This window comes from Pseudomassariella vexata (genome assembly GCF_002105095.1).
Source record: "Pseudomassariella vexata strain CBS 129021 chromosome Unknown BCR38scaffold_10, whole genome shotgun sequence".
Lineage (NCBI taxonomy): Eukaryota > Fungi > Ascomycota > Sordariomycetes > Amphisphaeriales > Pseudomassariaceae > Pseudomassariella > Pseudomassariella vexata.
The window spans coordinates 1,400,972-1,426,827 of record NW_024467965.1 but is presented as its reverse complement, the minus strand read 5'-3'; the positions used below and the strand labels follow the sequence as shown (position 1 = coordinate 1,426,827).

Genomic DNA, 25,856 nt, shown 5'->3' with positions numbered 1-25,856 from the left:
ACTCCACATCGGGCCAGCTGGGACTTCGGCCATGCCTGTGCTTGGATTGGTACTTGCGGACGATTCGATTCGGCGGCTGGGATATGGATATCGGTTGGCAAAAGCTTAGCTTGCAAATAGCGAGTTGATGATGCCAAAACACAGAGCTATACTTCAAGCGAATAAATTTTGCCAAAGTGGGTTGAAGTGATATGACTTTGATGTTATGCTCTGGTGATGAGAAATGCTCTCAAGTCGGGGGAGCTAAGACATGCTGGCCAGGTCAAGATGAAATCTTGAAAGGTAAGTGGGGGCATTTCTTGAGTGTTCCTTCCTAGAAGTCACACATATAGGTCTTGTGGAGGTTCGAAGTCAGTAAAGAACAGTTGCACGTATGAAGGCCGCTATGAGCAAGTGCAACTTGCATGTCTTCAATTTGATCCGCTCATGCAGGTCCAGCGTGCCTTCCTAGTGCGTAGTAAGCCTAACTTGAGTAATATAGCATGAGATGATAGGCATAGTCTTTCATACTGTCCTCAGCGCATATCTGTACGGGGTGATCCAGTATTTGTGCAAGTCAACGCAGCTCTGTCGGACACTATTCGACTATTAGAACATAGTGCGGTGCGATGTTAACGCTGATAGTATTACAAATTGCAGAGATGTACGTTATAACAGTTCTAACAAATGTTTACTATTTTATACCACTACCTCCGGCCAATACCATTGCATTAAAAGTATAGAAGAAAATAAAGATATTGCAGTATTCATAGTATAATACATAGGACAACGCCTAGAGCAGGCATAGCGATCAATCTGACATCCTTCCAGAGTCATGAACAGAGAATTGATTCTCTCAATTAATGCGATATCACAGACTTAATCGTATTCTGAGAGATTCACTCCTCTGTTGATGACTCTATGTGGATCTCACATCCATTGCTGGGTTGGTTGCTAGAAGCGCTGTTTCTATGTAGAAGGTGTGAAGGTCAACCCTCGCAGACTCACTACAACCAGGTGACTTACAGCTGGAACACCTGCCGTGGCAGTGCCAGATGGGAAGCCAATCATAACCCCTGTAGGAGCCCCGCCAAGCGTGGACGACTTAGTCGCGCTCCCTCAAACCTAAGTTTGTAATCTTCTTTCCTTCGCTCCTTAGAGTAGAATCTTCGTCGATAGCACCTAATCGAGGTCTCTACCAATGCGATGCAACCCAGGTCGTGACAGAAGGAAGGTCGGACCCACTAGCTATACTTGCCGCTACACCACCTTCGGCCTAGAGCATAACTGTGGCGCTTAATCCCACAGTAGTAATACAGTTATAATTGTGAGATGTTTCTATTACATATGATAGTAAAGTACCAATAGAGTAGAAAGGAGTTAGCACCCCTTAAGGTACTATTTCGGCAGCAAGACCAGACGAAGGTCGAAGTCCCTAGATCCCTCTGGGTGCAATCAGGATGCGGTATCTCTCTTTACTGCGAGGATCAAGTATCGAGCAGGTTCCCAAATACCTTGAAGCTATTCCAGACTGGAGGACGGTGTATCGTTTATGAATTCAAGTTGATGTCCGCGTAATCTACGACGCCTTTACCAACTTGAACCACCGCGTTGCTATCAATTCAAGTGAAGCTTCTGTTCGATAGAGACTAATCACCTGTAGGCACGTTAATCCATAGCCTGTACGAGTAAATCAACAACCTTGCGAACAACGCAGAGGCTACCTATACAACATTAAGGCATGCTTATGCTCCAGCATATTTCAACGCTGAAGTAGTGGTATGGACTTAAGTCAACAGGAGTATCAATGACTGGATAAATATCAAATGCTCTGAAAAGTGTTTGCGGCGACCTGCAAACCTTCCTTGCTTGCTTGCTTACTTTAAGCTAGGGTGACGTTATTGACGAATACTGGTAGCTCTACTGACCCTCCGACATAATCTCGGGTGGACGACAGAGGGACTTAACCACGTCGTCTATGCAATCTTGTCGGTACAACTTGAATCCCGCGTCGATTTGTCACATTGGCTGAACCCCGCATTGATTTGTAACATCGGATGAGCCTGCCTGTCTAACCAATGCTCTCGTAATGAAGAACCTTGGTAAAAGCACCAATACTGCGATCGCCAGGACTAAGCATGACGTTCACCCGTGTTACTTGTGACACATGCGACGGACATCTAGTGTGAAGGCGGCAGCCAATCGATATAAAACCCGCCCACATTCAGAGAAGCTTTTATCGAGATCCTAGGCACGTAGGCCTTACCATTCGAATTCTTCGAACAGCTTCTGTTCACAATACATCATGACAGCCCTTGCACCATACGCCAATGATCACAAGGATCCCAACGGGGAAGGGGATGCGCGCCCGACAGCACTCAAGATTATCCGTGACCAAGGCCTCGATGGCAAGCTCCGCGGTAAAGTGTTTCTGATCACGGGCTGCAGCGCCGGCATCGGGGTCGAGACGGCGAGGGCTATTCATGCCACGGGTGCAGATGTCTATATGACTGGTCGTAACCAAGAAAAAGGGCAGCAAGTGGCCGACAAGATCGCAAGAGATGGCCAACCAGGCAAAGTGGTCTTTTTGGAACTGCAGCTCGACTCTATTGCCAAAGTTCGAGAAGCGGCGGCCAACTTTCGGAAGCTGAGCGATGTTCTGAACGTCCTAATCTGCAACGCTGGTATGTGTTTCTTCGTGGGAACAAATTCATAGTGGCTTATTCATCGTCATATCAGGTGTCTCGTTTCAACCCAAAACTACTACTAAGGACGGCCTAGAGCTCAACTTCGGTGTCAACCACATTGGGAATTTCGTCCTTTTCCAAGCGCTAAAGGACCTTCTTCTAGCCTCTGCCACCCCAGAATTTTGCTCTCGCGTCGTCATGGTCTCGTCCAGGACCCACCGGATTGCGACAATGGACTTGGATGACTATAACTTGGAGAAAAGAGGTTACGCGAACGTGCTAGCATATTGCGCCTCCAAGACGGCCAACATCTGGATGGCGAACGAGATAGAGCGACGCTATGCCTCGAGAGGTTTACATGCGCTTTCAGTCCACCCGGGGATGATCTTCACAGAAATAAATCGCGATGCTGATGAAACTGTGGAGCAGATGCAATTAGACAGACCGGAGATACTTCGTCATTTTAAGAGTACGGCGCAGGGGGCTGCCACCACGGTTTGGGCTGCGGTGGGGAAGGAGTGGGAGGGGCGCCCTGGGCGGTACTTGGAAGATTGTCAAGAGTCGCAACCGGTCGGTGAAGACGGCGAGGACTCATTGGAGTCGGGATTATTGGAGTCGGGGTACTTTCCGCACGCATACGATAAGGAAGGAGCAGAGCGGCTGTGGAAGTTGAGTCTAGAACTCATTCATGAATCCGATGATGGAGACGATTGAAATGGTGATCACACACATTGAATTGAGCTGAATGCACACTTCTTTTCAACCTAAGGGGACACAGCGCAACAGGATCTAAACACTTTCTTTATCCTCCGACGTGCCAATTCCCGCATCGATACCCATAATGATCGCCTCATGCTGCGCAATCTTCTCCTCCGCATCCCTCCTAGCCTTGAGGCCCCAGACACTGCCATTGAAAATGAAATCCATATGTTCCATCGAAACGCCCTTAGTCTCCGGCACGAAGAGATAAACGAACATCACTGCGAAGGTGGTGCAGCTACCGTAGAAAAAGAACATACCAAACTGGATACGAGCAATCATATAGGGGGCTGAATACACTACTATAAATTGTGCGATCCACGAGGCACTCATGGATACCGCGAAACCCAGACTGCGGACTCTGTTAGGGAAGATCTCGGACGCGAAGACGCGCGGAGGACTCAACCAGGATACCGCGAAGGAGATGGCGAATAGGAAGGTCATGACGACTGCTACGTAGCCGCCGGTATCTGGCTCGTTCATGCTGCTGTTGAATGAGTTGCTAATCTTGCTGTATGTGCCGAGGTAGAACCTGTGCGCTTGTGAGTGGTACGTAAAAATGATAGTGGAAAAGTAAAACGTACATTGGGATGAGGCATCCGACGGAGCCGAAAATCAAGAGTGGTCGTCGCCCGAGCGAGTCGATGGCAAACACAATAGCTGCGAGTGCGGAGAAGAATTTGACTTGGCCGTAAAACCCAGTAACCAAGAGTTGTGTTGATGTACCCCTGAGTCCGATCGACTGGAATACGCGGGGGCTGTAGTAGTTGATAGCCTGTACCCTGGACAACATTTCGTCAGCCGTGTCAACATGGAAAACACTGTCAAAACACACCCGGTAAAACTCATCAGCACCTTCAGGCAAACTGCCAGAATAATGCGGTTGCGGATCCCAGCCTTGGCAGCTTCTTTCCATGTGCTTTTCCAGAAACTTCTACCGAACATTTGAGCTTCTCTATCAATATGAGCCTGCATCTCTCCAATCTCCATCTGGACATACGGATGGTCTTCTGGCAAATGGTAAACATAAGACAAAACCTTCCTGGCTTCTTCAACGCGTCCCTGCCTCGCCAACCACCTGGGCGACTCTTTCATAAATGGCATCGACACCAACAGAAGGCCTGCAGGGATCAGTTGAACCGCAAACGGGACCTGGCACTGTTTCCTCGATGGTGGTATAGTCCTTTCGACGCCGTAGTTAATCCAGAACCCAATACAAGCAAACATCTCCAGACATATATCGAATATCCCAACAAGTCGACCGCGTATTGGCGGCGGAGAAGACTCAGCGATGTAGATCGGGGCGCACATAGCAGATGCGCCGACCCCTAACCCAGTCGCAACACGGCCGATATACAAGAGACTCAGTTTCCCGCCATTCAATACCTGCATCGTGGCACCCACAGCAAACACCATCCCCGACCCAATAAGCTGCTTCTTTCTACCGTATACTTCGGAGAAGTAGTACCCTATCAGTCCGCCAAAGAAACAGCCTCCTACGAAAATGGATATGAGGTTGGACGAAAACGAGGTGTAGGCTTCGGTGCCTTGCTTAAAGCCGTACTCCTGCTGGAACGAGGGCAGGGCCAGGGTGCCGCCGATGAAGGCCACGTCGTAGCCGTTCATGGCGGCTGACTGGGATTAAAACTTATTAGCACCTGATTATGAGAGTAAAAGAGTGGAGGAACTCGCCCACGAAGCCGAGATGGCAAGAGTGTAGATACGCCATCCGTATGCAGCTTTGGGGACAGGCCGGATGGGGTCTTCTACGATTAAGAAAGGGTTCTTCATCTTCAGTCAGTGAGGAGTGAACAGGTTTGCGAGTTAGTATTCGGGCACACATCTTTATTGCAATTCCGTGTCATGAGCGATTATATGTACGCCTTCGTCTCATAATTTTCAGGTCGCTTTCAATGCCTGAACAGTATTAGACTGTTAGGATCCCGTGTATCTGTGCATCTCATTCGCACTATTAACTTTGAAGCTTAATGCTGTAACTGTCCAGTAAGACTCCACCGATTCATCGGAAAACCCTACGTACTGTAAACCATAATCACTAGCGTCGGTTTTCTCGGGCACATACCCGTCTATTCCGGCGAGACTTGATTCATGCTGCTTGCGTTCCAACAAGAGATAGTGGCAATATGGACCATACAAGTCGCCGATGGTAATTAGGGAATCTGTACCTTAACATCCCCTCACATGTACAGACGATCAAAGTGCTAACACATGCTCACAGAGACACATGTACACACGGGGTTAAAAGGTTCTCAATAGACACACCTGTTACCACCCTTTCTAGAACACCTATTCATTAGCTGATGACTGGTTTATAGACCTATTGTCAAGCCCTTGTATGCCTACTCGATAGGCGCTGATTATCGGGGGAGTAGCCCGATTGATAATAAATAAATCACATTGAAAAGGCAAGTACTATTGTAGATTCCAATATGCTGAACAGGCTAGAATTCATAGTGGAGTATTGGCAATCGTTCGACTTGTATCTGAAATCGCAAAGCTTTGATGGACGGACGAGGGGTGGCGGCAAGCCACTTGGCGTATTTTGCCACGTGCAACTCTGACGAGAAGGAATCTTTGGCATACGAAGAACGTAAACAAGATGCTCGAAGGAATCGTGTAAGGCGGAATAGTAAATCCAAGAATGGATATGCGAGCAAGTAATGCTTAGCTGAAGACTTAAGTCAAGTTGAGTGTCTGGTCCAAGTTCGTCCCCTGAAACATACACCTGGAGGTTTTTATAATGGCTAAAAAAAGGATGTTTTTTCTTCTTCTTCTATGATGGTTACTTCTGGTTCGAGGCGGGGTTTTGTAGCCCTGTACTAGCCGTACCTTCCCACCTCCTGGTATCTAACCATACCCTTGGAACTATGCGGATACCACCAATATTCGAGCCGCGTATTGATACGAGGCTATGTTTCAGCGTCTACCACGTACACAATTCAGCTCTCATACCCTGTTATAATGTGCAGTTATGTCCACTATAAGCGATGTTACAATCAAGCCGCTTTTAAGTTCTACTAAGCGCAACAATGCAGTAGACCCTCTTTGGATATATCGTACTGCGCTCGGGAAAATACGTCCTCGATTTTCGTAGACTACCCGATCATTCCCCTGAGGCTGTAAGTGGTCTAACATCGGAAACGAAAGCCACCCATCGAAGACTGTCCCAGACTCGCAGTGACTGGCAGCTCTATCTAGTTCGCTGGCTTCACGGGAGACCGGAATAAGGCCCTCCATATCCATGGGAGATTGTGGCGGCCATTGAAGAGTTCGCAAACACCCAGGGGCTCCCCATTATCTTCCGCGGGGCCAAGATGGACTTAGTCTGCAAGGAGCTCCGCAACAGGGAGCCCAGACCCAAGCCCAAGTTCATCGTCCAATTCTGTACTTTCGTCGACTGCTCCGCCCTGGCCTGAGGTGCCATGCTGCGCGATTTTTAGGGAGCGGATTCAAAGGACGTGCATATCTACACGTTCGAATTAGATTCGCCGACGGCGCAAATTGCTCGGAATTTCCTCAAAGTAGGTGTTATTGACGACGTCGTCTCCGTGGTCGATCGCGGTGGCAGATAACACGGATATGCTCGTGCGCCGGACTACGTGGCTTATGTGAAGAATCGATGGAGTGGAGAGAGTGGTGCAGTTCGTCATGCTCGCATTAAGCGGCCATTGAGTGTCGTGGTACAAGAAGTCCCAAGTCACCCCCTTTTCTTGGTCTCGGAGCAACAATGGTCTATGAATAGAAGTCGTAGAAGTGAGCACCGTGATGAATTTATGTTTATGTTCCGCGTGATATAACGGACTATTTTACCAATTTTTGACGGTCTAGGGAAACTTCCGTTGTTGATCCGCACCTCGGACTTTGACTTCAGTGGCTGGCTGCACCTAAGGTTCTGCCCACACACTTCCGGTAAATAACGAAGGAAGGCCGGTAAATCGTTTGAGTCCAAATACGACTGGTCTTAGCTGAACTATATCGCTTGTCGCATTTCCAGCTGAGTTGCTTCGCAATGTCATCAGCGATTGCGTGCCCCATGGCTTCGAAAGTCTTATGCTAAGCTGCCAGGCGGTTAATAGTTTAGTCTCGTATTACTTTGGCATTTGGTGCTGGCAGAGTAATGTTTAGTCCTCTGCATGAGCAGTATACATCGTAACATAGTACATAGGGGCAAGAACCTCATATTGCACATGTAAGGCGCCACCTGTACAATCGAGCACGTAGTAGTGTAGAAGCTATTGCTGTAGCTACTAGACTGATAATAGATCTTTTGATATTCTAATTTGTCTAAACGTCTAAGGCGTATATCGGCCAACATCACCACCGCTACCCGTCCACGACCCCGTAAAGCTACTATTCGTAAAAATAGCTGTCCCATCCGCCAACCGCAACGTGACATACGTATCCTTGGAACACAGCCCAAAAGCCTGCAAATTTGACGGCGTCTCGGCGATCCAGTGCATATAATCTATTTTTCGCAGCCTGTTAGCTCGGTTCCCAATACTCAAAATCACTCATCTTAACTCACCCTGACACTGGAACGTCCCAGCACAAGCTTGATAACCCGGCCCACTAAAGAAAGCCCACGAAGCCGACGCATAGGTATAGATATCCGCCCCGCCCTGTATATAATTCGCAAACCCCATCCTACACCGCGCATCCTCGTCCTCACACCAGCTAAAATCCGGATCCCCCCAACCCTGCACATCAGGCGTCCATGGTGCCGGTGGGATCTGCTCCACGTTATCTCCCTGATCGTAGTTCGTCTCCGTCTGCAACATAGAAACCAACACATTTCTCGCTTGGCGCAGGTTCAGCTGGTATAGCCACCAGTGCTCCGACCCCAAAGCATGGAGCCAGGTCCCCCTTGTGCTCTCGACTAGCGCCCCGCCTTTGGCGGCGATGCTGGACCCGCCCTCGAAAGACTCTGTCGTGTGGTCTGCGACCCAGTTCCAGACGTTTTCGACGTACGCTGATGATGTGGACGAGAAGTGTAGTCCTAGAAAGGCCGCTTGACACTCGTCGGACGGGTCGGTGCAAGTATCAGTCAGAGCCGAGGCGCCGCGGGTACCGCCCACCGTGATTAATGAGTTCCAGAGGGCGACGGAACCAGGGGTGGGACCGGCCATGTTAAATTGCACGATTATGGCGCCTGGCAGGACGTCTGAGACGGTGAAGCGCATGTCCTGGATTTGGGCGATGCCGATGTCTCCGGGGTTGCCAACAGACACAACGGGCTTCGGGTTGCTGGAGTCCTTGAATGCGGCGCCGTTGCCGGTGATGGTCGCCCAGGCCTCGCCAACGATACGGGATCCAGTGGGGATAAGCAAAGTGTCATCGACGCGGTACTTGCCGAAGGGGAAATAGGCGATTTTGTTGCTCGCTGCGGCGAATTGCAAGATGGCGTTGAGGGCAATGGACTCGTCCTTGGTGTTGTCCCCTAGGATGATATGGCCGCCGTTTTGGGACGGGTCTTTGATGTTGATGAAGTCCGAGACGGGGTTGTTGGCGTAGTTGGGCGCCGGGAGAACGGGATAGTTGCCATTAGGTGCCAGGGCTGCCGGGCGGGTATTTTGCGTAGTAGTGGGGCCGTATATGGGATCACGACCGACTGTGTTGGCGTAGGTGAAAGTGTCAACATGGCTTGCAGGTCCTAGTTCAGTTTCTCCTCGTACTTGGGCGATGTCCGATTCGGTGTCCTTAGTCAAATTCTCTATGAGAAACGATGGGTAGCTGGTCGTCACAAAGGTCACGCCAGAGTTGATGGACTTGGCATCGATGATACCTATCCAGGGGTCACCATTTGTGTTGCTTACTGCGGTTCCGCAAGTGTCGAAAGTGGGTGCTATGATGCTGATGGTGGCTCCCCCACTGATGAGCATGCCGATAGTGTTCTGGTAGAAGTAGATGCTCTTGTAGAGAGCTTGTTGATGTCCATCGTGCCAGATACCGTTCTATGGAGGGTTTGTCAGAGAACTAAGGGGCTACCAAATGTTTGGAGACGCACCTGTCCGCGCTCAATGCGCACGTCGGCGAGACCAAGAGTGGAACCCCTGCCGAGACGGATCCCTGTATGGCCAGTGCCGTTACCTGGATATGCCATCTGGATCTTAATGTTCTGCAGATGAGCCACCTGGGCAACACCCCACCAAAGTGCAGTGAAGGCATTGCCTTGGAAATGTTAGCGTACAGGCAGAGACGAGTTGACAAGTTCGGGTTCTTCTAACCCCCAGCAATGTTTGTTGTGTCCAGAACCAGGTTCTTCAAACCGACAGCGAAAGAGAGTTCTCCTGATATTCCTGTCGTGGGGTCTTGACCTAATCACATTCGTTAGCAACACGTCAAGCATTATATTGGGGATACGATTAGTATGTTGCGATGGCGTACCTGAAAGCAGGATTTGATCCCCAGAGAAGCCAGCAGCAGCTTTGATTATAGGAGGCTAGTCTCAAGTTAGATCAGTCGGCATACCGAGACATAGTCACTCCACACTTACATCGGTCGCATCACCCATGAGAATGGTATCTGTGTTCATATAGATCGTATGGTTGAGTACATACGTTCCTGGGGGGATGTACACAACCTATTTATTTTATCAGCAGCATATCAGCAGCATAAATAAACTCAGTTCAATTACTCCAAAACATACCCTCGGTTGTGACGCCAACCATTGACCATTCCGATCACGACCGTCAATATCATCCAAGATAGCACGCTGGATGTCGTCCGCGCTCGCCCCGGGGCTCACACTCTTATAAACTGAGTAAGAACCGTTTGTATCAAGATCCGGCGCATACCCTCGATAGTCCCCGGCATGATCTATGTCGGCATACCAAAAGCCCGTTGCCCGTTTCTCAGAGGCGCCATTGTTTCCCAGGGTTGGCGACGTGGAAACGCCCGCGAGGAGAATAGCTAGCGTGGTTGTTACGGAGAACCTCATCGTCTTGGTCTGATAACATCGGCCAGGGGGGTCAGACCTTCAGTACAACTGGACGCGTAAGGGCATAGTCAAGTTTATATAGCTTGGAAACGAATCGGCGCAAATTTCATCCTTAGCTCTATCCCGGAGATTTGCTGAAGATCATCGAATTCCGAGGTCCCGACATACAAGCGTAAAAAGACAGCAAAAAGTGCACATTCTCGAGCCTGAAAGCTTGGCTTTTGAGCTTCTTTAGTGACCAATTTAATCACCCCACTTATCATCGCCGTCCTAGAAGAATTGGAGACTGTTCATGTACCCCTGTTCACGGTAAGCTCGTTGAAGGTTCCCGCAAGGAGCGCGAAGTGGGTTTCCACTTACCTGGATGGGGTATGCACTGTAGGCATGGCTGCTATTTTTAGACTCTTATACGTGACTACGTTAGTAGCAGGAATAAATGGGGATATGGCACTATACCATGATTCGTTACTAAATTTAGTGGAAATTAACAGTCCAATTTCTCGCAGACCAAAGTTGCCAAGATACCGACCTGCCAAGTCGAGCTCACAGTTAATCGGATGGATTGGTCAGTACCAGGGCGGAACGGTATACAGTCACACAGACTGAACCAACCCACAGGCGTTGGAAAAGTCACAAGATAAATGACATCGTGAGACTGGACGCTTTTCTAGCTTTGTTTCCAGTAAATAGTATTGTGATGATGGGCTTGTTCGGCTTGAAGTCTACCAATTATACAGTGACTGTCCATGTCGTCATAGTACAACCGGACTGTTTATTCTGGTGGTATGGCATAAACCCGGCATGATGACTTTATTTAGGGACACTGGTGGTAAGCTGAGCATCGAAATTGCAGTCAAGAGAATCCTAAGGCAGCCACCAGGATATTCGGTATATTTTGGGTGAAACCAATATCTCTCTTGGTCATGTTCGAAAAGCGCCTCAAAACATCCTGTTTGAGCCGTTAGTTTGAACGTGGGCCTTGTTCACGTTTTTCTACGAAACAGAAAAGCCAATTACTAAAATCAACAAGAAATGGGGCGTTAACAAGATATGGCTTGCATCTCGACATTGCGGCTTGAACATGGTAGCATCCTCTAACAAGTCTGTATTGAGATTTCATTGTCAAGAGGTTGCCTAAATCCGGGAGAGTCCCGGCGAAGGCGGCAATGCCACGATGGCCTCCACTAGCAGCAAAAATGCTTCAACTGAGAGGGTAAAGTCAAGTCGGATAAAACAATCAAAAAAATAATGCAGCCACATAAATCCAGTAGCACTAACATCTAGGAATATATACATAGATAGGTCCAAAGGCGCTCTCTAATAGCAACCTCTGTAACTTGCAATGTACTTATACTGGGGCTTAAAACTTGCCCAGATCCTCTCCGAATTTATAAGTCATAGCCTTACGCATCACGTAAGCCCATGCAATCTTCATCCAATCTCCATGCCCATCTATCCCCCTACGTATCATTTTCAACATCCTCGTCCCCCTCGAGCCATATTTCATGCCCATTCCCATCACGCACAAAGTTACTAGCCACAATAGTCACAACCGCCATGAGCGCCAAACCCCAGAAAGCCGTTCCCACGACCCCATGATCGAGCCCAGCCCCTAGCAACCAACCACCCAACGCCGGTCCAATGGTGCGAGCCGCACTGCTCGCACTCTGTCCCATACCATGAATAGTCCCCAAAACACTAGGGTGTGGCGAGCAGTTGTTTATGAGTATGGCCATTGCGGGTGTCGAAAAAGTCCCCGCCAAGGTTCTGATGAATATAACAGCCGTCAGTGCCGCCCAGACCAAGGGGCCGGTTTTGGGCTCCGGTGGTGGCGAGCGCGAGGGAATCAAGGCAAGGAAGGGCGTGGCTGCGTACACGACGGGGAAGAGATACAAGAATATCCTCCAGGCGCGGACGGTGCCCAGGCGGGTGCTGATGGTAGGGTATAAGCAGATTTGAAGCACGATGCCTATGACGCCGAGGATGGCCATGGAAAAGCCAACTTTGACCGGGGTGAGCCCCAAGCCGCCGGTGAAGAAGATGGGCGGTTGTGAAGGGTGGTTTGTTGGATCCAAGACAGGAGTCGACAGGAAGATGAAGAAGATGTTTTGGTAAGTGCCTTGAGAAAAGGCGAGGAGAGAGTGGGCGATGAGAGTGCAGATCACGTTGTAGGTGAAAATGCGTCGGAAGGGTAGCTTTTTGTTGTACCGAGGCGTGTTCCGCTTTGTTGGTCGGCTGGACTCAGGGTCGTTCAGACCATCTCGTGATTCGCCGTCACTCAGACGTGTATCTGCTGGTTCTTGTTTCTTGCCGAGCAGGTTTCGAACAAAGCCAACTATCCTTCGACCGCATCTTCGCCCAGTGTCGTCGTCTTGGCCATGTAACTCGTGTGTCTGGGATCATTAGCTGCGATAACCTTATCCATGGGAAATGATATTACCTCGTCCAGTGCGAAGAACACAGCGCATGCTGCCATTCCCAGGAAACACGCGTTGAGCAAGTTGGGCGGCGCATAGGGGAACTTCATCAACCACGGGATGCCGCCAAACCATTGTGGGTAACTCTCAGCCGGATTGGCCAGCAGGCCTCCGAGTACAGGTCCGATTATGATGCCAGCATTGGCACACATTGGCAAGAGAAGGAAGGCCCTGGACTGGTATCTGAAGATTCATCAGCAGCTGTCACTGAGAAAACCCTCCGACTACTCACTTTTTATCCTGCACAATCTCGCTGATCATGGTTCGCATCACTCCGACATTTCCATTCAATGCACCACCCATGATACGAAATGCCATGGCCTGCGAAAAGGTGGTAGAGAAGCCAAACCCAAGAACAGATATCGTGGTGCCAAAGAGTCCAATGAGAAGCACCCTTTTCCGTCCTCCTTGGTCAGAAAACCGGCCCCAGAGCATCGCAGTACATAGTTGAGCCGCCGCAAAGGCACTTTGCATGATACCCGCCTGTGAGGCAATAGCAGAATCAGGCAGATTAGGGTCGAATGACTTGAGTTGATAGAAGAGATAAGACTGATATTGGTCAACACATCTTTCCAAAATTCAAAGACGGATAGAAACATACTCTCAGTGAAGTCTGTACCAACGGTTCTGACAGCCTCGCACACGCCAAGACAATCAACTGGCCCTTGCGCGGGATGCTCATCCAAGTGACGGGTTCATCCTTCTCTTCTGCGGCTGGAGCCTGCGGTCTGTCCAATAATGAAGTAGCTTCATCTTCCTCCAATAGCCCGGAACCCGTCTGAGAAGTACTACTTCCGTGCCTCGTCTTGCGTCGCGTCGCGCCCATACGAGAGCTTTCTAAACCGACATTGTCGTCGGTGTTATCTACACCGCCATACCCAATAGCCTGCGAAGTCATCACTTACAGTGCCGCCAGCCAGCCCTTATCTATTGAGTCTTTCCCTTAGTCGTCACGTCTTGCAGACCTTCAAACTTACTACATAAGCTGTGAGAACTCCAAGACTGGCAAGTTGTGAACACTTTCCCATAGAGCCTCGGCTTACGAGGCGTTTTTTGTTATCTCCGAGCGTCGTACTTCAGATGGCACCGTGGCCCCACAAAACACCACTAAGCCTCTAGCTTAACCTGCAGGGACTATGTTACTCCATTATCACTTTCCTCTAGCACGATCATGTGTAGCTTCTCGATAATATATACACAGCGGAGTAGAGGGATTATTCAGAATTCATGTGCGTGGCAAGCCCAGCTTGAACACTCGTGTGAGCTGCAAAGTGGCTGCTTATAAACGTTTAGATGAATAAGTCGAGGATTTGTAGCCAAACATATCTAAAAAGCTTAAAGGCCTTCCTTGGTTCCATTTGTGAAAGGCGGTAGAGATACATAGCGCGATAGGGACGAAGAGTTGGCAGCTGGGTCCACCCGGGAAGTCGCAACTATTGCAATACGTAGTTCAGAGAATCCCGAATCCCCATTTCTCTGGCCATGGAACGAAACGCAGATTGGACTTAAGTCAAAATGGGACGCAGCGACTGAGAAGTAGGAGACAGGCAGAACTTACCCATATTGAACGAGAATTCCGGCGGTAAAAACAGAGAGAATAAGGGAATGAACTTCGTTTTGGTGGATGATATGGTCATTAAAGTTTTGTGTGTATGGCTCTGCTTGACGGTCGATATGTCAAGATGTGTTCAGATGTGCCAAAATAATAAATATTAAAGGCTTAATATCCTATTGAGATATATATGTTGATAGCCCGCTATCCAGTCGCAGCGTAGTGCTGAGGCCTAGAATATGTACTGTTATGTTTGAATATACATATACGAGGTCACTTTGGACGAACTTTCAAGCGATGAAAGAACTTAAACCATGCCTTTACATCCTAGTGTGGGCTGCGAAATCGATCGTGATAGGTTGGTGGCTAATGGGTTTGTAGTTTTGTGCCACCACGGAAGGCTCTTCATTGACGAGCCACTTGCGAACACTTTCCATTTTTGGAAAAATTCCCTTTCTAGGAATTTCCTAAGGAGAATGAGCCTATATTATTGGGAATTAAGCTGAAATTCAATCTCTGGAATATTACAGGCACCTTTCTCATATCCCCAAACCGTTACCTCTGTTCATGGACATCTGCTTGGTTGGCTCAGGTATAATTCAGGCGAACTCAACCTGCTTAATGTGGAGCCAGATTAAAGCATCATGTTTCTCGGGCCCTAATCTGGAAACGGTTCTCAGCAAATCAATGTTGACGGGGCATAGTGGCCGCATGATGACCTGCTCTCTTACCTCTTCTAGAAGCCGCGGTGGCGACCAAACTTGGAAGACTTGATTCGGATGTCTCGCCGGTATGTACTATCATTATGGTCTTCTCAATATCAGGCAGCATAAATATAATGGGCCGTCGACTAGGAAATCAGAAACGTCCCTTCAAACTACATCAATATCCATTAAATTACAACATTTTCCCTACAAATCCTACCACAGAAGGCTACAGTCTTTCAACCATCGAACTTTCCATCCCAACATGCCCTTTTTATTGATTATTCTTAGTTTTACTCTCGCAATAACAAGATCGCCCGTTAGTTCCAATCTGGCAGTTATCAACGTTTTGTCAGACCCTTATGCCAGCCGGAAGTTGAATGAGGCCCCACTCGGAAACTTGGGTTCATATTAAGGTATATACAATCCAACACGTCTTCTACAAGACGAACGTATTTGGCTCACTAAAAACTCGTTGATCGTGAATTTCGTTATGCTAATCAATAGCCCGCACAATGGCAGTTCGATAATTGCATATCTGGCCGTTGACCTTGACATGCCCACGTGAGCGGGAAGCAATTGCATATATGACCGTTTACCCTGACACATCCACGTGAGCGGGAAGCAATTGCATATATGGCCATTGACCCTGACATACCCACGTGAGCGGGAAGACTATACCTACTTGGGTAGGCACTCAAGCATCAATATATTGCAGTCAAAACAAGTTGGCGCAGCAAATTACGAAGCTTGAGTCCTCTGCCTAGGTACCAATTCTCGAGGCGACCTCTGTTCAGACTTCGTTTAGCTGGAGGGGCCTTGTGGTACACTTGGTTATGGTCTGAAGATATTCACACCCGAAAAGCAATGGACGAGTACGACTCGGGAGACGATCTATTTGCAGACGTCAACACTGACGCGCTTGTGCACTCTAATAAGAGACCCGGCTCTACGGACGCAAAATGCAGTGGCGAAGAGGCGAATTCTAGCAAACGGGTCAAGATTGAGCACGCGATAAATGACGCCAATCTTGCAGCCATTGCACGGAAAATCCTACGTGACAGGTTCGGGCTTGACGCCTTTCGCCATGAACAGGAGAAGGCCATCCAATCCATACTGAGAGGTCAGAATACTCTTGTCATTTTCCCCACTGGAGCCGGCAAGTCGCTTTGCTACCAGGTATGTCCCGCCTCATTAACCAGTGCGCCAAAGTCGTATAACTGACGTCATCAAGATTCCTGCATTGGCATTCGAACATATCGACGAGGACAATCTAATCATGAGACCAGAAGGACCTGGTATCACCCTCGTGGTTTCACCCCTGATTGCCTTGATGAAGGACCAGACAGATGCGCTAAAGCGGAGAGGAATTCCTGCTGAATGTTCAGACTCGACGAAAACCTACGAGCAGCAGCAACAAATCAGCGGAGACATCCGAGCAGGTCGACTGAGACTTCTTTATTGCTCACCAGAGAAGCTCAACAACGAAGGCTTCGTCGAGAGCATGAAATATGTGCCTGGAGGGGTAAGACTCCTCGCCATAGACGAGGCTCACTGTATTTCCGAATGGGGTCACTCCTTTCGACCTGACTACCTAATGGTGGCCAGATTCGCCGAGGAGATCAAGGCAGAGAAGGTCATCTGCCTGACTGCTACTGCCACGCCGAGGGTTGCAGATGATGTTTGCAAAGCATTCAAGGTGGATGAGTCGAATGTGTTCCGTACTTCGCCTTATAGACCCAACCTCCTTCTGGAGGCGCAGGCAACGAAAACGAAACAGGACAAATACCCACTGCTGTTCAAATTCTTGGAAGAAAACCCTGGGTCTACCCTTGTCTACGTTACGCTCCAGAAGCAGGTCAGCATTTATCCTCTTCTGGACAAGGAATCTCGTCTTGAATCCAATTAAAATGTGGTCACAGCTAACCCGTCGTGTGGAATAGGCGGAAGCGCTTGCTCAAGACTTGAAGGAACAAGGCTTCGATGCAACACATTTCCATGCGGGTATGAAAGTTGCTGAAAAAATGGCTATTCAAGACCGATTCATGTCATCTAAGGTGCGTATTGTCGTCGCTACGATAGCATTCGGAATGGGGATCGACAAGTCGGATATTCGAAATATTGTTCATTGGGATTTATCAAGTACCGTGGAAGAGTACAGCCAGCAGATTGGACGTGCTGGGCGAGATGGACTCCCTAGCCACTGCATGCTATACATGTGCCACGAGGACTTCTACATCCGGGAGAATTTCGCACGTGGCGACCTGCCGTCGCGGCAGTCTCTACGGGGACTACTTCGCGACATCTTCCGACGGAAGGTCATCTCAGCAGCAGAAGGCAACATTTTGAAGCTTAGTCACTATGGACTTTCTGATACTTATGACATCAGGGCCGCCCCCCTAACCATAATCCTCGCCACCTTGGAATTGAGATATGGCCTCATGCGGGCAATCGCCCCCGAGTACAGCAAATACGAGTTTGAGGATATGGGGGGTTATAGCACGGTTGCGCGACGCGATCGCTCTCGGGAAGCCCAGGCGATTTTCAAGCATGCCAATAAGATCAATAAGTGGTACCGTGTCGACGTTATAGCGATGCTGGCTGAGACTGGTCTACTGCGTGCGGATGTGATCAGGTTGCTCCACAAATGGAATGACACCGGCATTATCTTGCTTAAAACGGCTGGTGTCGAACACAGATACAGGATTCTCCGACCACTGCCGAGAACTGATGCGCAGATTGAGAGAATCGTGGAAAGCCTCCACGCTGATATGGAGGCCCGCGAAGAAGACGCCCTGGCCCGTACACAGCATGTTGCACACTTGATTACCGCCAGCAAGTGTTACTCCTTGGCTTTGGCAGAACATTTCGGCATGGGACTCCCAGATGGCAAGCGGGCCTGTGGTCATTGCACATACTGTCTTACCAAGCAACCGGTGGTCCTGCCTCCCAACCCCCCTGTGGCCGTCGACCTTGCTGGCATCAAGAACGTCCTGCAATCTTGCCGTGTGCGCGACGATCCGAGGTTCCTCGCTAGAGTTGCCTTCGGAATCAAAAGCCCCAGAATTATTCAACTCAAGCTGGACAAATACCCCGTATTCGGCTCCCTGGCAGACCACGAGTTCAAGGTGAGAATCCACGTTGTATATCACTGATCTGACTAACACGTCCTAGTCTCTCCTGGAAGCGTTCAGCCACGCATGCAAGTCGTTCAAGTACGAATCAACACGGAGGAAAAGGAACTTTCGCTAATAGCCCACGATCTCACCTGGAGACGAGCTGCTGCTATTTGGATTATTGGATTGTGTTGCTTGCATTTGTGTCAACTGGATCCCCATCGGACCGCCATTTATGAAGTTTGTGCCGTGTGAATATACTGTTATAAGAATGAAGTATCGGTGCTGGAAACCATACGCAACACCATTGGAGCGCTTTGCCTTGTTAGCATGAGTGCACTGCTCGTAAACAAAGTAGCTGCGAGTTGTCCCTGCATTCACCGTTCGATACTCGGCGAATACCAGTGACGGAAGTCTACAGCCTAGATCTGTTAACTCCTGAGGATTCTTACTGTTTACCAATCGCCTCGTTCGAAGAGCTGGATCACCTGTTCTCGTTGTCGATACCCCGGCGCCTCGAGGCTGCTGATGTCGAACATGCGAAACCTCTATCTTGGACTCAAGATACTTTCTGGTACAAGTCATGAGTACCAAATCGTGCGTTATCTCCACTGGTATAAAACGACAAGGTACTCTGGGAGGGAACCTCGCCATTATTTGACTGGTTATCAATTGATCAAAGCGATTAAATGTCGGTGCATATGCATCAGAAATAGCTGACGTTCTGATTCGGCCGAGGCCGGCGCTCAAACTGCATCCCCATACGTGTTTGTCTGGATTTTCTTGGCCGAGACCGGCTATTAGCTCTGTAAGGTAGCAAGCGGCTAATTCAATTGTCAATTTTCCCATTGCAATATTTGCTGAATTAATACCGTCAGTGATATATATGCGCAGCCATCTCGTCCATCTTGCATCAGCAAAAACAGCCATTCGACACTACGGCTCACCGATAAAGCTCTCCATCATGTTGATCCTAGGCGATCGAGAGATCGTGTCCATATTAGCAGGCCTCCAAAGTTCAAGTTGTCATCAGCTTCTCGAGTCACTTTCCAAGGCTCTGTTGGAATACTCGGCCTCTCGAAATGCGACGGAGAAGGTAATACATCAGCCGCCCCGGGAAGTGGTCACTACCGCTCCAGGTCACACGACACTGTTCATGCCGGCATCCAATACGGCTACTACTGGAATCAAGATCGTCACTTTACCCGGGAATGGAGAGGGCCCTCGAGGTTCCATCAACATCTACACACCTGAAGGCAGTCTCATTGGCCTGCTGAACGCAGAGGAGATCACGGCGTTCAGGACAGGCCTCGCGTCCATGATCGCCTTTCTGAAATGCCCGTTTCCTAAATCACGAATCGTTGTTTTTGGTGCGGGAAAGCAGGCTGAGTGGCACGTCAGATTGGCTTTGCTATTGGCAGGAGACTCAGTTCAGAGCATAACGGTGATCAACCGACGATCAAGTGGCGTGGAGAGGTTACGCAAAAGGTGGGGAAACACTGAGCACAAGTATCCCAAAGTGGAAATACGTTTCATCGCAAAGGATGAGGCGTCAGATTACGACTCGGAGCTCAAAGGTGCGCTTGCAGCTAGCGATGCCATTATGGGCTGTACCCCATCAACCGAGCCCTTGTTCCCTGCATCGTATCTTTCACCGGGAGACGGTCAGCGCAAGCAAAGATTCATATCGCTTATCGGCTCGTACAAGCCCCATATGCAAGAGGTCGATGCCGAGACGTTGTTGTCTGGGACAAAAATTTACGTCGATTCGAAGGAGGCTTGCTTAGAGGAGGCCGGTGAGATCATTAAGGCGAATGTAGCCGAAAGCCAGCTTGTGGAACTTGGGGAGATGCTGGCGCAGCCCAATATTGGGCCGTTGGAGGGTAATATGGTTTATAAGTGCGTTGGAATGGGGATCATGGATGTGATCGTTGCCTCCGAACTGTTGAAGATAGCGAAGAACATGAACATTGGTCGGATATTAGAGGACTTCTAGACCGGAAGGAGCGGTTTGAATTACCTTGCTTCAAATACCCCGTCCTCTGATTCACTAAGATCAATTATTGACTGACATCAAGCCTCTATTTATGCCCTGACGGACATCTTTCTGAATTCGGCTAGCCGAAACTTGGTCTGCAGTATTGACCGTATAAGTCTCGCGTGGATCCAGCTATTGCGAGTATACGAGACCAGATTTATATGAAGGCCAAAAAAGGATGTTTTTTTTCTTCTTTATGATGGTTACTTCTGGTTTGAAGCGGGGTTTTGTAGCCCTACGCTTGGCCGTACCTTCCCATGTACAAGTAGCTCCAGTCCAAATTCAAACACTGAAAAACGCGCACCTGTCACTTTTGTAGTAGCGAGAAACGAACATATTCTTACCAATTGTCCTCATGGTATGCAATAATATTCATGGTGTGCAAGCAGTCTGTCTCTTGTTAAAACCATCCCATGATGTCAACTCCATTATAGATAAGTACTTTCCGAATGCGAATGGCTGTTTTCTTGCCCGTGCATCAACTCAAATTATGGGGTTAATCCTCGCTGTGATCGAGCATTTCAGGCAACTACCAAGGCCGTGCCGTGAAAACCTGAAGTTGCCTAAAATAATGGAGGCTGAACTCTACCTTAGGTGATGCTTTCGGCGGCACCTGTGTGCTCCGCTTGCCCGTGCATCCAACTAAGGTACTCGAAAAGTCTTACGCAGATGCGCCGGCCTGACGCTTTTAATCACCAAAGGACAGGACGCGATCAGTGGGGCTGTCGGCGCAGGTGCGGATAACAGCTAACACATGAACTCACCACTGCGCTTCAGTTAATAATCACAGCACAGTGGTGCCGGGACATGACCAAGGCCTAGACAAGTTTTACAATATCTCAGGAGACTTCAAGAGCATGTTGTAGAACAGAAGGGTCAACTCTTGTCGTATTCTCGTACTTCTACAGCGATATCCGGCCTATATTAAGTGTCGTCCGTTATCAACTCCGCTGAACTGGGAATGATAACTTTGGTTAAATAAGCATTGCTCATACTGATATGTGGCCGTACCCAGAGAAATCCAAAACTCATGGCAGGAATCTACATCTTACGCAACGTCGTAGTATGTAACCGACGTACCAATTAAACGTGCCCTTACACTGATTCGAGATTACTTAAGCAGTGAGTTAGCCAAGAAGGCATCGAGAGAGATAAAAACAGAAATACCGGCCAATATAAAGTTAAATTGATGAACTATACTATCTCACCTTGAGATCAAATAGTTGCAATGGTGTCGTCGATTTCGTTAATCCAACACGCTGAACTCTAGACTGCGCGATTTGAAGAAGCCAACACTATCCGTGGGGGATGGTTTTCCTCTAGTCCGCAAGAACAAATATATTTCTGTTACCGTGTATTGTAACAGGCATAATATTCTCATAAGTCCATATTCCAAGCAGATAGGAACTGGTAGCGTAATCGGTAGAGCTACAAAATCTGTTAGATGAAACATGACGGAGTGAGATTTAACTACCAGCACTACAGATACCAAATAGATGGAAATTGATATGAATTTTGAATACAGTATTCAACTACATTTAATGAAACATGTAGTTAAACCGGGATTCTTAACTTATAGAGGATAGTGGCTGTCGAAATTGCGGACTTTTCGGTGTATGCCACAATTGCCGAAGGGGTCAAATGATGACTTCATTAATTCCACCCCTAAGCCACAACAGCGAAGAGTACCATAACCGTAACATTGCACGCTGGGATAAACATATAAATCAACTATCCTCCAACATAACTATGTCAGTATTGGAGCTTCTTTGTTGCATTCTTATTTCCTGACCCAGATTACCTTATCAAAACACAAATTCTTCTCTGATCCACCACCACCAAGTAGACAATATGTCCTTCACCACGGCAGCAGTCCAAACCCTCAGCGTATCCATTTCCCTAGTTGGTGCCGGTGGCATCGCCACCATCTCCCTCTTCGACATCCCCGAGCTGCAAGCCCAACCCGCCTCGCGCTCTCTCCCTTCAACCCGCTGGCTCTTCAGCCGCGGCTCCCACATCTTCCCCCAAGCCGCCTTCCTCTCCAGCTTCGGCTTCACCTACCTAGCCTACATGGCCCTGTCACCCGCATCCAGAGCTCTGTCACAACTCTTCCGCTTCCAAAGCAACAGTCGCAATGTTACTGCCTACCTCGCCGCGGCTGCGCTGTGCATGAGCATCGGCCCTTTCACGAGCTATGTGATGATTCCGACTAACTTCGCGCTCATAAAGATGAACGAGGAGAAGGGCGGGGCGCGGAGCGCCGAGAGCTCAGGGCAGATGCGACACAGTTTTAAGCCGGGATCCCGTACTGAGCTGGATTCGGTGAATGGCACCGGGGAGGCGGCTGAGTTTACGGATTTGAGTGGACCACAGGAGAGAACACCGTTGGATACGACGGAGGAGGAGAATGGGGAGTCGAGGAAACTGTTGGGGAAGTTCGCGAGGTTGAACGCCGTGAGGGCGGTCTTACTTGGTGCCGGTGGCATTTTGGGGCTTGTCACTGCTTTGGCTCTTTAATGGATTGTGAGTTCAGCATCTGAGTATGGTCTTGTATATTCCCAACCGACATTGCGGTCAACCCATCTGTTGGACCTTCAAGGCTACTACATCAATTGTCCATTTAAATGCCTCGTGGTTCCATCGTGCGAGATCTTACCAACTTTAACGAGTTCCAAAAGAGCGCAGAGCTGTTCTGGTGAATCGACATACCCGCTCACAAGATAGCATTGGGTTTCGGGTTCTGTGGATGGGCTTCACCCTTAAGATCCCAGCTGTACAACACCACGGTGCCGATTTTCAGGATGCGCAAAACCTGGTATTTGCACGGCAACAAGTGGATTTGAGTGTTGACCCTAAAATATTCCCCATGGATACTACTGATATTGAATAACACCTCGCCTACTACAAAAATCAAGACATCCTAGCCAAGAATCTCGGCATCAGGTTCATGCACTATAAAGCGGCGGCCGTCGAATAATTCACATGGGATAGCAACCAGTGGACTTCCTACCGATGAAGGCAGCTTAAATAAAAGGTTGATTAGGCGGATCACACCGGATTCTCAGGCACTCTTATCTGCACATGGGATTTTGGTGAAAAAGTATCATGAGTCCGTAATATTGAAAATGGCTGTCTAATATTGGAGTAACAAATATAATATTTTGATTTCATGGCCTACGCTGCTCTCACGGGCGAGACTATCCTCAACGTCAACATAACGCTAAGCAAGTCGGTTCAAGACGGCCAACTAATGACTGACGACCGAACTCCTTTTTAAGCAAGGCTTGTTAAGCTGAGGAAGACTCGCTCAGTTCATGCGATTCAGGCGACTTTCAAGTGGGCTACGACAAAACTGGCGGAGGTCAACAAGATTTCACGACGACATCAGGATGCGTGCTAACACGCTTTGACATAAGGAGAAGAATACAAGCCCATCTGCTACACCAAGAAGAGCGGGTTGATATAATACCAATGAAGAGAAGGAACAGGTGGCAAAATTTCTGGACGAGACTGCAACGGACAACCTCATGCCAGAGGTTATGATCACCCAGTCTGACTGCAGTGGCACCGCAAGAGAATCGTTCGAGAAGTCCCACTGAACCAGGTGCAAGAAGACATTTGTTGTCCGATGTACATATTTAGCGAGGCTCTTGAGCAGTATTATTAGCCTGATAGAGTGCAAGTTCTGATAATTATCCTGGGTTCATGTCCAAGTGTGCTAATACTAGGACAGTGAAAGTCCGTGTGACAGCGACGAAGGAGCAGCATACAGCCTAAATGTGGGACAACATAGGCTTTGGTACCGTTTTCAAGCACAGCAATCAATATTGCTGTCCCAACGACGGCCGAATAGCTCTTCTAGACTGCCACTGGGCTGGAAAAGTGGACTATGCTGACAACACATGTGGCGGCTCCGAGGTGACACTCTTGACGGATGAACGTGGCAATTCATACGGCGGCTGCATCTGTACGTATTACCATGTCTTGTGGTTTTAGTAATTATTTTCTAACTTTTCCTCAGGGTGCCGACAGAGGACCCTCTGCTGCACGTCGAACACGGAGGCCTACCAGACCGAGAGCTGCGATGTGGACCTGTGCGACCTGAACCAAACGGCCTGTGACAACGACGACGTTGGTGAGATAAAGGCTCACTTGAATCATCTCGAAGTCCGAGCCGCTCTCCCAGGCCAGCCTCGCCCTAAGACCATACAATTGGCTAAGCTACTAGGAACTGCTATCTACAAGGGCAAGGAACTTACCCTGACCAGTCGACCGTACTGGCCTGGTCTGAAGAGTCTGAAGGGTGATGGATCGGAAACACTCGTAATTAAAGGGGGATACAGTTTGCTCAAAGACGCGTGCAGCTCAACGGCGCTCAAGTTTATACCAGCGGCCAGCTTGCCCACCAAGGGATTCCAGATGGAGCACTTACGAGAGATCAACATGATCGAAAAATTCGTCCACAGCCTTCTGACGGGCATAAAGTACTCTGGCGACAGCATGACAAATACGTTCGACCCATTAGCCATTGTTGCCGGCTGGAACAAGGCGTACGACGTAACCCTCCCTCGGATTGGATTCATCGTCAAGGACGCCCCGCTCTTCACCGAGCCCCTGACGCCTAATGACCGCTTCTTCGAGACAATTGGCTCCTACGCCTATCGCGAAGGCGTTTCTTTCCTGCCCGATAGTCTCAACCTCCTCAAGCGCACGCTGATGATGGGCAACTCACCGCTTGGCACCATCAACAATTTCAAGTGCCTGGTGGATCAGGTGGCCAACAAGGGGGATGAGGTGATTATGAAAAAGGTTACGGGTTCAATTCAAGGGGTACATTGTCCTTACGCACACTCCGATCTGCCTGTATTCCTACTCTGAATAACTCCGCTGACTGATGAAACCAAAATCACAGACAATCGGAGTTTTCAACTACCTCAACGACGCAGCTCTACACGTCAGCTTCGTCGCGGCCGGCAAGACGCTAACCAGGGAGATGGGCTACGCCGACAACTACATCCCCGAGCTCAAGGGCATTCTGGCGGCTTGGAAGGAGTGGGAGCCCGATTACTACGCCGAAGTTGTGTCGCGGGCGTCGGGCTGGTTTACCGATCGCACGAGACTTATCATGCAGAGGTTCCCCAATAGCGGGACGCTGAAGAACCCGGCTATCATGAAATTTGTCTATGATACGACCTTGTTAGCGGCGCAGCGTGACAGGATCAAGTCTCCTCTGGCCGACTAGCTAGGAGTACATGCATGCCATTTACAATGGGACGCTGTAGAGTGTGGGGAGGCGTGCTTGAATTCGCTTACTGCAGATATATATGAATATTGTAGACATTCGATAACTTCATTTCGTTTGTCGTCTTACGCAACAGGCGATGGAGGTTCATGTAAAAGCTGAAGTTGTGCCATAATTCTTGGGGGACCGGCCCGAAACCCATTTCATCAAACGCACGATTTATCGATGCCCAACGTGTCCTCATCAGAAGTAGGGCATTGGGAGTCTCCCACTGCGGTTCAGAGTACTTGAAAGTCGCTTCTCTTCACCTAAGCCGAACCACGCGCGTTAATTATCACGCGTAA

The 25,856-nt window shown here is 49.0% G+C and overlaps 9 protein-coding genes across 9 annotated transcripts; 5 read left to right on the top strand and 4 right to left on the bottom strand.

Moving 5' to 3' along the window:
- Positions 1 to 2,284: 2,284 nt before the first annotated feature.
- BCR38DRAFT_347247 (uncharacterized protein) lies at positions 2,285 to 3,380 on the top strand (the record flags this gene model as incomplete). The annotated part of the gene is made up of 2 exons (XM_040856326.1): positions 2,285 to 2,663; positions 2,719 to 3,380. The coding sequence occupies 2 exons, from the start codon at positions 2,285 to 2,287 to the stop codon at positions 3,378 to 3,380; spliced, it is 1,041 nt and encodes a 346-aa protein (XP_040713668.1).
- Positions 3,381 to 3,455: 75 nt separating this feature from the next.
- On the bottom strand, positions 3,456 to 5,216 carry BCR38DRAFT_347565 (MFS quinate transporter QutD; the record flags this gene model as incomplete). Its single annotated transcript, XM_040856354.1, has 4 exons — positions 3,456 to 3,957; positions 4,010 to 4,207; positions 4,261 to 5,056; positions 5,114 to 5,216. The coding sequence occupies 4 exons, from the start codon at positions 5,214 to 5,216 to the stop codon at positions 3,456 to 3,458; spliced, it is 1,599 nt and encodes a 532-aa protein (XP_040713667.1).
- Positions 5,217 to 7,738: 2,522 nt separating this feature from the next.
- Positions 7,739 to 10,383, bottom strand: BCR38DRAFT_347332 (glycoside hydrolase family 55 protein; the record flags this gene model as incomplete). The annotated part of the gene is made up of 7 exons (XM_040856338.1): positions 7,739 to 7,911; positions 7,972 to 9,397; positions 9,451 to 9,614; positions 9,671 to 9,760; positions 9,831 to 9,885; positions 9,940 to 10,026; positions 10,093 to 10,383. The coding sequence occupies 7 exons, from the start codon at positions 10,381 to 10,383 to the stop codon at positions 7,739 to 7,741; spliced, it is 2,286 nt and encodes a 761-aa protein (XP_040713666.1).
- Positions 10,384 to 11,843: 1,460 nt separating this feature from the next.
- Positions 11,844 to 13,686, bottom strand: BCR38DRAFT_347248 (major facilitator superfamily domain-containing protein; the record flags this gene model as incomplete). The annotated part of the gene is made up of 4 exons (XM_040856327.1): positions 11,844 to 12,776; positions 12,824 to 13,043; positions 13,093 to 13,409; positions 13,462 to 13,686. 4 exons carry the CDS (start codon positions 13,684 to 13,686, stop codon positions 11,844 to 11,846), a joined length of 1,695 nt encoding a protein of 564 aa, XP_040713665.1.
- Positions 13,687 to 15,983: 2,297 nt separating this feature from the next.
- BCR38DRAFT_348430 (ATP-dependent DNA helicase recQ) lies at positions 15,984 to 18,271 on the top strand (the record flags this gene model as incomplete). Its single annotated transcript, XM_040856419.1, has 3 exons — positions 15,984 to 16,295; positions 16,351 to 16,974; positions 17,060 to 18,271. The coding sequence occupies 3 exons, from the start codon at positions 15,984 to 15,986 to the stop codon at positions 18,269 to 18,271; spliced, it is 2,148 nt and encodes a 715-aa protein (XP_040713664.1).
- Positions 18,272 to 18,352: 81 nt separating this feature from the next.
- BCR38DRAFT_440592 (uncharacterized protein) lies at positions 18,353 to 18,971 on the bottom strand. Its single transcript, XM_040860720.1, has one exon. The coding sequence runs from the start codon at positions 18,884 to 18,886 to the stop codon at positions 18,365 to 18,367; it is 522 nt and encodes a 173-aa protein (XP_040713663.1). The 5' UTR covers positions 18,887 to 18,971; the 3' UTR covers positions 18,353 to 18,364.
- A 116-nt stretch (positions 18,972 to 19,087) lies between these two features.
- BCR38DRAFT_440591 (uncharacterized protein) lies at positions 19,088 to 20,471 on the top strand. Its single transcript, XM_040860719.1, has one exon. It carries the CDS (start codon positions 19,119 to 19,121, stop codon positions 20,226 to 20,228), a length of 1,110 nt encoding a protein of 369 aa, XP_040713662.1. The 5' UTR covers positions 19,088 to 19,118; the 3' UTR covers positions 20,229 to 20,471.
- Positions 20,472 to 22,130: 1,659 nt separating this feature from the next.
- On the top strand, positions 22,131 to 22,778 carry BCR38DRAFT_298163 (uncharacterized protein; the record flags this gene model as incomplete). The annotated part of the gene is made up of 1 exon (XM_040854520.1): positions 22,131 to 22,778. A coding segment is annotated over one exon (648 nt), but the record flags the coding sequence as incomplete, so codon positions are not given.
- A 1,269-nt stretch (positions 22,779 to 24,047) lies between these two features.
- Positions 24,048 to 25,512, top strand: BCR38DRAFT_411445 (uncharacterized protein; the record flags this gene model as incomplete). The annotated part of the gene is made up of 3 exons (XM_040858580.1): positions 24,048 to 24,237; positions 24,292 to 25,100; positions 25,183 to 25,512. The coding sequence occupies 3 exons, from the start codon at positions 24,048 to 24,050 to the stop codon at positions 25,510 to 25,512; spliced, it is 1,329 nt and encodes a 442-aa protein (XP_040713660.1).
- Positions 25,513 to 25,856: the final 344 nt, after the last annotated feature.

Excerpts from the sequence above, each read along its gene's own strand:
- BCR38DRAFT_440592 (XM_040860720.1), bottom strand. The coding sequence starts at position 18,886 with ATGGCGAGGTTCCCTCCCAGAGTACCTTGTCGTTTTATACCAGTGGAG.
- BCR38DRAFT_440591 (XM_040860719.1), top strand. The coding sequence starts at position 19,119 with ATGCGCAGCCATCTCGTCCATCTTGCATCAGCAAAAACAGCCATTCGA.